Source organism: Seriola dumerili, unplaced genomic scaffold, assembly GCF_002260705.1.
Source record: "Seriola dumerili isolate Sdu_G_001 unplaced genomic scaffold, Sdu_1.0 BDQW01000193.1, whole genome shotgun sequence".
In the NCBI taxonomy this organism is placed as follows: domain Eukaryota; kingdom Metazoa; phylum Chordata; class Actinopteri; order Carangiformes; family Carangidae; genus Seriola; species Seriola dumerili.
In genome coordinates, this window is record NW_019174448.1 from 1,811,338 (window position 1) to 1,825,177 (window position 13,840).

The following is a 13,840-nucleotide window of genomic DNA, read 5'->3' on the forward strand; positions in this document are numbered from 1 at the left end:
ATAAAATGTCAAAAAACATTTTCCACATACGAAGATCATGTCTTCAAATGTCTAGTGTCCAACCGTGTCAACAGTGCTAAACCCACACATATTTGGATTACTACCATGAATGACAAAGAAAAGCATAAAATATTCACATTTAAGATGCTGGAATCAGGAAAATGTATAAAGAAATTTTTGCCTGAAAATTACTAAAACGATTATTTAATTATCAAACTAGCGACTTATTAAGTTAAATAGATTAATTGACAATTTGTTGCAGCTCGAAAACAGATCCAACATATTATTATACAAGGCTGAAATTCAACTCACGCTTATTGAGGTTTTGATGTCAAAGGTATCTTTTCATATCAGAATTTAATTATAATGCTTTGTGTATTCAGGTCTCTCATATCAGCATCAATGCTTGCTAATCATTACAAAGACACAACCCTACATTTTATCTATCCCAACTTATGAAGGTCTGTTCAGTTCTGAAGATCATTTATGAAAACCACAGCGTGATTCAGCACTTATTGAATAATTATTGAAACTGGTAGTGATAGTGAGCGATGAAGCAATGAGAGATGTGAGGATAAAAGGTAGAAGAGAAAGAGAGAGAGGGAGAGACGATTTATCACGGTCACAGCACGATAACGTGAGTGAAAGCCTGCAGCGAGGGAAAGTGTGACTGAGAAAGCAGAGGAGAGAGGAAGAGCACAGATAACTGTAATTACAGCCATGCTTATCCAGTCTGAGCATCCACTCAGCCTTCCACTCACAAACACGTGTTTATCTTGCAATACATGTGCAAATTAAATTCACCACTAAGTCACAGTTAAATGAAAAAACAATGGTTTTTTCAATCATTGCTACTTTTTTATCGTCTCGTATTTTTATATAAAATGTACTTGAATTTTCTTTCCTTAAATCTTCTGCAGGCATAGAAACCTACAAATACACACAAACACACTCTGCTCCGCCCTTCAGGGAGGAAACACCAGAACAGCTGCACAGCTGGGACCTCCACCCCTCCTCCCACAAAACACCCACTCTATATCAGGGATGTTTATTTCATCATCTGCTTCAGTGGATAACAGGGTGTAAAGTTGGATTCACACACATCAAAGAAGGTTTCTTTCGAACTTGTCACCTCTGCCTGTTTTCTTACAGGTCAGTCAGTGTTGTAGGTCAAAGGTCAGTCGCTGTCACGGTTGATTTTACCCAGAGCTCAACGGGAGGGGGAGGAGGATGTGGAGGACAAAAGGACACAACATGAAACCAAATATTTAACTTGTTGTTTTACCTGCCCGGGGCTGTAAAAACTAAAAAACAGCATTATGTCATCCTACTAATTATAATTGGAGAACCAGGAGCAGTGACTGAGGATTGTAATTTATACCATGGCGTGCAACTGATTGTAGATTATTCACTTAACAAAGATTGTGCATAAAACAGGCATTTAACTGATCCCATCTCCCCCAGTAGATTCTTTATTAAATTAATTTTTATTACATTTGGCAGTTTGTAAGTTGTAGTGTCAGACCCTGGGAGGACTGTCAGCAGCCACAGAGCATTTCTGGCACAAGCTTGGCATTAACACTGAGTCATCGACTGAAACAGGATCACTCCCTCCAAAAAAATTAATTGATAAACCTTGATAATAAGTCATGCTTTAATATTTTGAGTTGATTAATGGATCTATGAAAATTAGTACCTCTATTACATGTAGGTGGTCAGAGTGCTCAATTTTGGCCCTTTCAGAACAACTTTATACCTTTAGAGAATCTGATGTCTCCCTTCATTTCAACACTTTAGTGCAGTGGGTGTGCCGCTGGAGGGACTCTGACAAAAACAGACAGAGCTGTCCAACACAAAAAGTCAGCCCCGGCTCGGCTTCACCAGAAATCACAAAGTGCTGCTTTAGATGATTCAAAATGTACAAGAACCCACACCAGGTCAAATCAGGTCAGGACTTTTAACAAGCATCAAGACAGAGGAGAAAAATTAAGGCTGCTGTACAATCAAAAAATCCAACCCCATGACGTGTAAGCTACTGTGTGGTGTTTTGGCAGTTCCTCATAGCAACATGCCCGCACAACCGCAGCCTGACGACGCAACAATGACAAACATCTCATCACACGAGTGTTCACCAAGTTGAATGTAAGACCTTTTCAAAACCACACAGAATACAATTTAATAACCTTTTCATGGCCAAATCGGTCGCAGAATGATGGAAAATAAGACACAAAGCGACAACAAAGAGACACTGAACAAACAAAAAAACGGCTAGAAAAATACACAAAACAACCACAAACAGATGACTGATGGATGCATGAACCAATAAAAAAAATGTAATTATTACATTTGTAATTTCAGTTTTTCTAAACTTGTCACTTGTCAATTCTGCATCTCCTGACAGTCAAAAGAAATAATAAACATCACTGTCAATGGCAGGAAAGAAAAATATTCAAGGCCTTTGTAAATCAAATCTTATAAGGTATCCTTTTTTTGAGAGCGAACTGAATTCAATGCTCAAGACCCACAGAAGCCCACACTTTCTGGTGGACCTTGACATAGACAAATTTGAGAACCTATGGGCTAGATCATCTATGACAAACAAGCCAAGAAAATAAACTGTCATGTCTCCACAAACAATGCAACAGGAGCCATGATAATTAAGGTGTTTCCTCTGAACCATCACCTGGGAGGTGTTTGTTTTATTTGGATCTCACAGCACCATGGCTCTGAACCACGTTTTTCTGAAGGCTCCAAACCTGAACACAGACTTGTGCTATACACAGCCTGAATGTGTGAGATACAGCATGAGCTGTGGAGGTGTTAGATGGAGGAAAACAACACACAGGGTGGATGACAGCTGGAAGAGGAGGAGAGATAGTGGGCCGGTCTCAAACAGGCTTTAGGGTCCGGGCTGATGAGCTGAGACTCAGTACTGAACACCCCACCCTCCCCGGTAACACCACACCACTAACGGAGACCACCGCACCCAGATTCCTCAGCTGTTACGAGCATCACTGACCATCCAGCTGCTTCTACAATCTTTACAACCTCTTATCATTTATGAGGTGTAAAGACTGAGGCCCATTCTAACATGAAAATATTCACAAAAATGCATTAAAAAAGATCAAATAATGTGGAGAATGAAATGTCTGCTTAATGGCATGGAGGCTGTTTTGTTTCCATTTAATATTTGCTCTTGGAAACTGTCTCTTTCCAGCAGCTAGTGCCTGTATGTCTTGCTCAAAGGCACCACAGCACTTATTGTTGAAGCTTTGACAAGCTTCATTCATGTTTCTGAATCATGCTTTATCAGACATTTGAACTGGCAACCTTACAGTCACAAGTCGACTTCTTCAGCGTCTATTCTGCTCAAACAAAGATGAGTTGTTCTGATGAACTCGAAAGAAAAGATCAGCGATTGATGGAGCTTTACCATACAATGAAAACATCCTGCTCTTAAGTATCTGTGTTGAACCGGATGCATTTAGCCACCACAGCTGTAAGATTCACATATGCCATGTTGTTTTCTGGAAATTCATGGATAATATATAGTTAATACAGTAGGTTATTGTCTCAGCCTTTTCGTTCGCCCCTCACATCCCGAGATTTGTGTTTTTCACAGGTTCATCAACATGCTCACAAGCAATCCAATGCCACAGCACTCCACAAAAACACAGTATTCATCTTTTCTTATCAGTAGTCAGACAGTGTTGATAGCGTTGTCTGTGCAGTATTGCAAATCAAATCTGCTGTATGGTTGGAGTGATACATTTGGCTGTCGACAAACTGGACCATTTTTTGTATCCTTGCAGAAGTCGGCCAAATTGTGTGGACTCAGTTTTCATGAGACCAAGCTGTGGGGGAGGAGAGGGGGGGGGGGCTGCAATTATTTAGACTGGGCATTGTAAATATAAACTCAAGCATTATTTTGCTGCAGCTGAATAGCTTATTTATATCCACAAATCTATTCAGATAACTGATTGCAGAGGATATTATATGGAAATGGGAGCAGTTTCGAAACTGAAATGTAACAGACTATAAAGTGGTGAATTTGTCTTATCGGGGGCAGGAAGGGATCATGTTGATGTTTCATAGAGTGAGAAGAAACATTTTTACATGTTTTTGAAAGGAAAAAGGAAAAAGGACAGCCTGCATTGATTGCACTTTACAGAATGTGACAATGCTATACACACATTTATCCAGCACAAGATCTAAAACGTAATAATTATCTGCTTAATAATGTTAAATAAGATCATTTTTGTTCTGGTCTGTGCAATGCTATTGGCATTTATTAAAGGTTGTTCAGTGATAATTTTTATACTGATTTCATTCAATCAAGCCTTAACAATATTCAAATATCATCTCTAACTGCAATGACCTGCTCTACCAGTTAATATACTGAGCTGGAAATAAGCCACGGACTTATTATTCAGACACACGCCGTGCTGTCGTCCTGGAGAGGTTCTGTTTTTGTTATTTCTTCCTTGCTATTCTATCGCATGTGATCATTTGTCAGGAATGTTGTCAGGCAACATTACACTCATTACTGCTGGCTGTATAGGGACCTATTCAGTGAGGTGTCGTTTGTTTGTTCTGAATAAGTGTGTCAGCTGGATACTTGCAGTGTAAACAGATATGATCTCAGTGTTTGGAGTTCCATATAACCTGGTGAACTGGAATTTCAACTTTCAAAGAGAACATGTGTGTGACTATCAGTTAAACAGTGTTCCTATGATGTTGCCGGGCTTTACTTTAAACTTTCACATGTTTAAGACCACAGTATTTCGAAAACGCTGAGTTATACTGTATTGCCTAAAGTCTCACTGCATGGGCAGATAATATCATTCATCCCAAATTTCTAAGTCTGCTTTGCCTGAGTTTGTAATCTTTTAAGTATTGATGATATTTTTCAAAGCCTTTGATATGGAATTCTTGGATTTTTTTTCCTCATTCTTGAAGTTTTAAGCTCATAACTTCATTAAATATGTTGTAAAAAGTGCACTTCTATTTCTGGAGAAAAATTAAAATCTCAATTTGCCCAGTTGTGGCGAATACAAAGGGAGAAAAAGTTAACAACGACTCACAGCTCCAGGATCAGGATGACCTCCGCCTTGTTCTCGAAGACTTCGTGCAGCGTGATGATGTTCGGGTGCTGGATCTCCTTCAGGATGTTCACTTCGCGCTCTATGTCCTCCCTCGTCACCCCTCGTCGACTCGATTTGCTGCGCCGCTTCTTGATGAATTTGGCGGCATACTCCACACCTGTGCTCCTTTGCCGACATCTTCTGACCACAGCGAACTGACCGCTAGGAGGAGAAGAAGAGATTGTCAAATGTGCACCTACAGTGGACTTGAAACATTAACACCGAATTTTAAAACAAAATGCCTACAAGCAGCCTACAGGGATCATTAATCCATGCAAAAGCGGTGCTAGTCATCAGATTTTATAACCTTTGGACAGAGCCAGATTAGCTGTTTCCGCCTGTTTTCAGTCTTTATGCTAAGCTAAGCTAACAACTTGCTGGCTCCAGATACACGTACGTATCTACCATACAGATATGAGAGAGGTACTAATTTTCTCATTCTTAAATCAAAGAATTATAATTAATTTCAAAATTATATATCTAAATGTGTTAAATGTAAGTTAACTTTACAAAGAGGTCCATTAAAAGCTTTGCAAACAACAAGATGCAGAGTTTGACAAATAATGCGAGAGGACAATAAACAATACAAACTGATTAAATGAACAACTGACAATAACAACTAATCAATCAGCTGCTGGGACACTCACAGCTCAAGTGTTCAATTCCCACAGGATTCACCAGTTCACTGAAAAACAGACTTTTGGCCTCATCATTATCCATTTGAATGTGGTAAACACATACATCTGAGCCAAAGGAGTGGGCGGGATTATAAGGCCTTAAAACTGTTGATCAGAAACAGCTTTAATTAATAACTGGCTGATGAATCATGGCTGACGCTGCCTGGAAACAGATTGCTGAATAAAGACACCGGTATGTGTTCAGATCCAGATCAGGGCAGCATCAGGTCGACCAGTGGGGGTATTTCAGAGACTTACTCTAATATTAAAACACAATTCTTCTCTTACATATATAACATGATGATCTACCTAGGTTATATCGCTCATCTCCTTTTCCCCCTCTTCTGATCCCCAAACCTGTCTCTAATCTGGAAAAGGAGAAGTGAGACTGTATCAATATCTGCAGTGGAGTATTTGTGCATCCCTATGGAGTAACCTTCAGCAACCCCTCATATTCAGTCTGACAGTAGTGTTTAAATTACAGCCATCCAGCACTGCTCGCACTGTCAGTAACACACTGATAAGAATCGCAGCTCAGCCGAACATCAACACTGCTGACAGGCATCCAAGCAGCAATCCTAAGCTCCTCACATTTAACCATAGACTGTAAGTTTATTGAAATAAAATAAAAAAAATGTGTGTCTACAGTCTGCCTGCTACACAAATGAGTACTTTTACAGTTTAAGCAAATCTAAATGTGGTGAGATTTTGACATTTCAGCCTTACACATGACGTCTACGTATGAGCAACACGGGAGCTGTTATGGAAATTCCACCATCGTGTTGCCATGCAGCGTTGTTATTGAGCGCTGCTATCTGACTGGGTAACGCTGACCCCACTGTCACTCCACCAAAACACTGCCAGCAAAACCACTTGGGGAAGCAAGGACACTTGGCTGAGGGCTGTTGACGCCTCCGCCAATTGTACCTCCTCACGGCCCTGGCAATCACGAAGCACTTAGTGTACCAAACACCCACAGAGGGAGGAAGAGAACAAGGGAGTAGGGGGTGAGAGAAAGAAGAGTGAGAGAAAGCGAGAGTGAGTGCCACATTCTGTCTAATTTTTTTATTTTATTTTTTTTAGATTTCCCAACCAGATTTACAGCAGCGAGGAAGCTTTCTGGCAAAGCTTCATCTGTCTTAGTACGAAAAAAAAGGAAAAAAAAGGCCATAACAAAGAGAAAGCCCTGCGTTGTCATCCGACTCCCACAGGCCTGCCAAGACTACAGAGCACAGTTGTCAGGAAGCAGTTTAGTAATTTAGCTATAGGTTTCCCACTCTAATCCTCTCGCTACGATGCATCTCCCAATATTTGATGAGTAAATGTAGGATCCTGACTAGAGTACTATCAGCTGGAGAGGAGATTTAAAGGAAAACAGAAATAAGGCAACAACAAAGTCCCTTGGGAAGTATCAGTAACAAAAATGTTGCCCTATTCTGACCCGTAACTGTGGTGTCTCCCATGGGCTGCTCAGTGGTATCTGGGGTCATGTCCACAGTCATATGGAGAGAAAAGAAAAGAAAAGAAATCTATTTTTGTCTGTTTAGATTTTTAAAACATTCACACTAATATTTCCACATTTAAATTTTAGTCTCAGTCTGTTTTATAAATAAAATACATAAAATATTTGATTACAAGTGAATTTGGAGGCTTAAAAAGCGGGTGGTGGTGGCTGTCGCTTAACAAGAGCTTCGGCCATCGTTGTCTACAAACTGAAAAATGAATGAAAGAACAGCCAGCAATCAATTAAAAATACCAGACGTTTAAAACATTTATTTGGTGAAACTCTGACTTGGTTTAATGCTGAAGCAGATGAAAGGAGAGATATTTCAAAAGTGAATAATCCGCTTTTTCTGAACTGAACTGCGGACTAGCTAAAGGGAATGATGTCTCTTTAAGGAAGTGACTTGTCCTGCGACCGAGCCAGAGACACAAAGCAGACAATGTGAAGAGGAAGAGAAAGCTGAGGGCGAGGCCTTTCTCATGCTAATAACACTTCCACCCCCCCCACCCCTCTGTTCCACACTCCATCAGTCAGGCTTCCTTCGTGTGGACAGAAGAGACAGACATCAGGATTTGATCGACAGAAGAAAGTAGACGCCATGTACGTGTAATATTAACCACGTACACACACGTACACACACACACACACACAAGCTGTAATCAAATGACTGAACATCTGCTACACACATGCCTGGCTGGGTGAAGCCACATTAGGTCTACGACTGATCTTTGGGTGCTATCATAACTCAAATGATAATCACTGTAGCTACAAATGTGCAGGTGTAAAGGCCACATGTTTACAGCCATGGTGACAAGAACACTTATGACTAATGATTAAATGTTTGGTGTACAAGTTCAGTAGGTGTCGTCTCCTTATTTAACCCTTTTGGACAAACGGATATCCGGGTGTACAGAAAGTTAGCTGGAGGTTCAACAGCTGAACATGTGCTTACCACTGAATACTGGACAAGCAAAAACAACAAAGCAGAGCCTCAATAAAAGGAAGCAGCCATGAGAACATCCTTCAAGTTACCCTCGTCCTGTCAAACTTTCCACTGTCGCAAGTTTGTGCAGAGGAAAAGTGTAATCTGTGAAGCCGTGGGATTCGGTGTGAAAATACTGTTGAGAATGAGAAAGGAAAACACAACTGATTTCCTGTACTGGATGCTACACCATCTGTGCAGTTTTGGAGACATCCTGCGCCACTAATACTTGTCAAGTCAATGAAGCACTTGACAGTGATTTTATTGACTTGTCCAGGGATTCACTTCAGTGACACCAAATATAAATCTACCTACGGCAGGGTGTATCAGTATTGATACAGATACCTTGACTTTGATACTTTTTTTCCCAATACCAATTTTATCAAAACCATTAACAAAAAGAAAAATTAAAATATACATTAAAGTACAAATTTTAGTTTTAATTTACTTTTATTTTGAAGCTCGGTCTCTTTACACGTGTTGGTGTAAAAAAAAAAAAAACAGCAAAGCATACTGAATGCTGGTTGGCTCACTGATGCTGATGAGATTCACTCATTTACTCTTTAGGTATTGAAACACACAAACACACAAATATTCGTCCTCTGCACAAAAAGTGATCTGTTTCAAACATTGGAAAATATTCTGTGGGATATTTTCAAAATGCTTTTAAGCTGCCTGACAGTTAAAACAGGCAAGTGAAGCTTTAAGCCCAAAATTCACTCCAAGTATACACTGAAAAGTATTGTGTTCAGCTGTGCAGCCATATCTCAATATCAATGACAGTTTGTGAATTACAAAAGATAATATGATAATTTGCTCCATGTATATCTAAATTCAGTGAACATGAGTGTTTTCTAAATTTCCCTGAACTTCATACTGCTGCAGGGATACAAACTTTAGATGTGAATCTCATATTACTAAAGGGGGGAAAAAAAGCTATGTAAAAGCTACTGGTATACGACGCTTGGAGAGTTATATGACTTTATAATTACATGGACTATTATGTTAAAACACCTGCTAGGTGTCATGTTGAGCAGGCTGTGACAAAGCAGAACAGTGGCTCTGGAGGATTCCTTCATGAGGGCAGGTAGCTGAAAAACAGCCACATCTCCTCTTGGGTTGGCTAACAGCGCAGATCCAGTCTCAGCAAAGCACTGTGTTCACAAGTTAAGCAATTATGTTACAGTCTTCAAAAGTTGGGGCGTGGTTGGGAGGCTTTGAAATCATAAATCAAGATGAAGAAATCTAATTCACGCCGAGCTTTTCCCTCCACAACAAACATGAAACAGTCTGAGAGCAAAGCTTCGTAGCTGTTCACTCATCGAGTGTAAAACTGTATGAAACAATCCAGCAAAAAAGATACACAGACACTAAAGTGTAATCGGTTTTAAAGAGGCTGGAAGTGGACTTTTTGATGGTGTGACAGTATATTAGAAGGAGTGATGTGTAATGAGGACTTGACAATGCTAATGTACTAATGCTTATAATGCACCTTCTTATCTTTACTGAGCTATACACACAAGGAAGATTCAAATAAAACTATGATGTGGTAATTAAAGCAAAGGATGTTGAATACTGATGATGGACCAATCTGCAAAATAAGGCATCCAAATTTGTAGCTCAGCAAATTAATATATTTACAACTGCAGAAAATGAGTTCAGTAAATGCTGTTATCCTCAGCACAGTAGTAAATGAGCATTAGTCCACAAATGTGATGGTTGAGAGAAAACAAAACTGAAAACATGGAAAAGTTTCCAATCACCATCATCATATTTGAGGATGGAGACTGAGCCGACATCAAACAATAACATAACTAAAAGATGCTTGAGGGAAAAACACCACAGGCTTGTGGGAATCAAACTCAAAGTCCACACTTCTGTTATTTCCAAAGCTGTGCACACATAAAGAGAGAGGGGAAATTGAGCCCACCCTTCGTTAACAACACCAGCTGCACACACATACAAACAAGGGGAAAATGGCAGCGGTTCAACAGAGTTCTCTTTCCTTGGTGAGGTAGTGGAGGGAAACGAAAACCCAACGCTGGCTTGAAAGTCAAATACCTTTCCCCGGTAGAGTTTCTCTTTCTGAGAGCTGAGACTTAGCTCCTCAGAATCTAGCTAGGAGCTAACTTAACCGGAGTTAATGTGGTGGATTCCCCCCCGTTTGACAGACCTTTTATGTTTACCTGCTAGCGGAGGCTAGCTGGGGAAACCCCTCTCATCCTCCAGGGATGTGCAGGGAGAGCACTGACTTGCACGAATGCTGCTGAATAAGCTCGAAGATGGGCCAGAAATAATGTGCAGGCAGACAAGAAAAACTGTTCCTGGGAAATCACTGACAAACAGAGGCAGGGAGGCTGTTTTTCAAGAGCAGCTCTCCCCCTCAACCCTGTTCAGCGCAAAACCCCAGATAGTCAGCAGGATCAAATTGCTCAGTTCCCTTTGTTGTGCTTAAAGCACAGACAAGGCTTCCCACTTTTGGCCTACTTGTTTCTCTAAAGCAACTGGAGGGGAGGGGATGATAGGAAAGACGCTGGTTGGGAAAGGAGAGGAGAGGCTTGTTTGTGTCTATCAGAGCTGCCTGGGTGTGTGACAATGCCTCGCAGAGCCCTGCATTACTTAACACTGCAGGCTGGAGAATGTTTATCTGTGGAAAGATACTGCGGCAGTTAACAGATTTATTGCTGCATGCTTCCCTTTACCCTCGATACAGCAGGTCTGTACGGCAGAGACAGTTCACTACTCGACATTCACCAACTGATATCTCAGGTGTATTATATGCAGTCCCGCCTGTTGAATGTAAACACGTGCAGGCACAGTTGAATATACAAAATACAAAGTAACAGACGCTGCTTGAGCTGCTTCTTAAAAACAGACCTGCTCTCAGTCAATTTACATGCAAACAGCCAAACAGGAGCCAGGCTAAGAGTTTCAGCTCAGCCAGTGTGAACGCAGATAATTGGATTTTACATCTACTATAGTGTGGCGTCAATGATCTGGCTGTAGACAGGCCTTGATTATACAGAACTAATGGTGGAAACACCTTCAGAGACTTTTTCACACTGCAGAAATGGAGTCAAGTAACTGACTACATTTCACTTTGGACAAAAGCAGCTTCTACCTAAGGTGGAGGTGAAACAGCGAGTAGAATAATTGATTAGCAAATCAACAGAAAACCGAAAACTATTTTGATAGTTGATCAGTGTTTCCTCTACATTCATTTAGCAGTGACGGCCCGCCGCTGCACGGTGGTGCAGTGGTTAGCGCTGTCGTCTCACAGCAAGAAGGTTCCGGGTTCGAGTCCCGGCTCGGACGCGGGATCTTTCTGTGTGGAGTTTGCATGTTCTCTCCGGGTACTCCGCTTCCTCCCACAGTCCAAAGACATGCAAATGGGGACTAGGCTAATTGGTTACTCTAAATTGACTGTAGGTGTGGCTGTGAGTGTGAATGGTTGTCTGTCTCTGTGTGTTTGCCCTGCGATGGACTGGCGACCTGTCCAGGGTGTACCCCGCCTCTCGCCTGAAAAGATGCTGGGATAGGCTCCAGCCCCCCCGCGACCCTACTAGAGGATAAGCAGTAGAAAATGAATGAATGAATAAATAATCTTTACTTGCAGCATGTAATAATGTAATGTAAAAAAAACCTAAAGCAGAAAAGTTTAGTAATATGGTTGATAGTGCAACATTTCATTCCTTATAAAATACGTTTTCCTGACTTAACATAAAATATGAGATAAATAAAAGATTCTCTAAGAGAGCTAAAAGTCACCGTCTATTGCTTGGTGGGGTAAAAAGCTCTTGTGTCCTGATGCTGCCCTAAAATAAAAGATAAATTCAGCAAGTGGAACAAAAGGGTGTACGACCAGGAAGAGGAGCACACAACAAACAACAAAGCACGCAGCTTTAAAACACAGACGTGATGTTACAGAGTCTTCTCTCAGTAAGAAGACTGATCACTGGACACGAGTGAACTGTCAAATCAGCGCGGCCTTGCCCGAACGACAGACTGATGTTAGTTAGAGGCGGCTGCTCGGACTGGAAGCCTGGCCTTGTTAAGATCAAGCAACGCTGGAATGAACAATGTTCAGTGGTAATGAGCAACACAAAGGCCTTTCTAAACAAAGACGAGCCAAGTGAGAGTGGGCAGGATGGGGAATACACTGGATGGTGACAAGCACACAACACAGCACCATACAGCACAAGACAAAGTGTTTAAAGTTTCCAGTGTGTTCGTGCAGTGGATGAATCAGTCTGGAAAGAACAAAGAGATGTAAAAGTTTTCTACATCACTAACTCTGTTAGTATATTTATCACCTGTGTTTTTACAGTGGAAACGGCCACAGGTGAAACAGCCACACCCAAAAGCAGAAGCAGCTGTAGCTATTTTAAAGTCTGTATTAACCACTGATGTGTGAGAATAAAATAACAACATAGAGAATAGGAAAAAAAAAACTTTTTAATCATGGGTGACTTAATGTACAAGAAAAAAGGTGCACAAGAAAACAGAAATGCCAAGATTCACTGAAAAAAAAAATTGATTTGAGTTCTGTCTACTACTGTGATGTACAGATTAGTAGTTACAGGAATCAATATTTTTATAATAACAATGTATGAAATGACCTGAATCTGAAGCTGCCACTGTAAAAAAAAACAAAAAAAAAAACACAGTACACTTCCTGCTCAGCAACAAATGGTAAAAGACACAGTTAGAGACCAGCTGGTGAATATTGTGGAGCATTTAGGAACTAAAGAGCCAGATGTTTCCCTTACGAGTTAGAGACCAAAAGCAGAGCTACATGTTTTCTAACACGTTTGTCATATCAACTTAAAATGTGATGTTATGTCAACATTCTTTTTAACAGAAAGCCTGTGTTACAAACAGAGGTTGTTGATGTTGAAGGACAGAATGCAGGGAGGGTCTAATCCCTTGTTATGGTCAACAGGGGACTAAAAGTCAGGATATCCTTTTTTCTTTTTTTTTTCCCCAAATGTCTGTCAAGTTCTCCAACTTTACTGAAGAGTCATACGTAATCACTGGAGTGCAAACGGTAAGAAAATATTTCTGCTTGTTGCATAAGACAGTTTTCTCAAGGAAAGGAACTTTCAGGAAAGCACTTAGTTTTCTACCTGAAACCTGATAAACCAGTGTAAAAATAAAGGGTGGTTATCAATTCACTCTTTTAGTATTGATGAATCAGTAGCTGATTACACCAGGTAACTGATTCTAACACTTTCATGTAGACAGGAGGAAGTAATCAATGATAACCTCAGGGTTATTCACAGTCAGAATCAGAACACCATCATGCAAATTTGATTCTGACCTTAACGCGTTTTTCTAAATAACACTATTTGATCAGTGTGGAAAATGTGCTCTTCTTTATTGAAATTCTTTAAGCCTTTTCGAGGACTGATTTTTTATTGGTTTCATGCATCTTTCATGCCGGTTTGTTTGTTTCTTCAGACAGTTGAGTCCCTTGAATATCAGCCCCTGACTGACATGCTCAACACTGTGTGACACAACTACCCAAACCAGG

At 40.5% G+C, this 13,840-nt stretch overlaps 1 protein-coding gene across 1 annotated transcript in view; it reads right to left on the minus strand.

The window, feature by feature from the left end:
- Positions 1-13,840, minus strand: part of dapk1 (death associated protein kinase 1) — an 80,115-nt gene that overhangs the window by 46,417 nt on the left and 19,858 nt on the right. Inside the window, exon 3 of the mRNA XM_022753751.1 lies at positions 5,085-5,306. Coding sequence (XP_022609472.1) covers positions 5,085-5,306 — 222 coding nt within the window. The remainder of the gene's footprint in view (positions 1-5,084; positions 5,307-13,840) is intronic.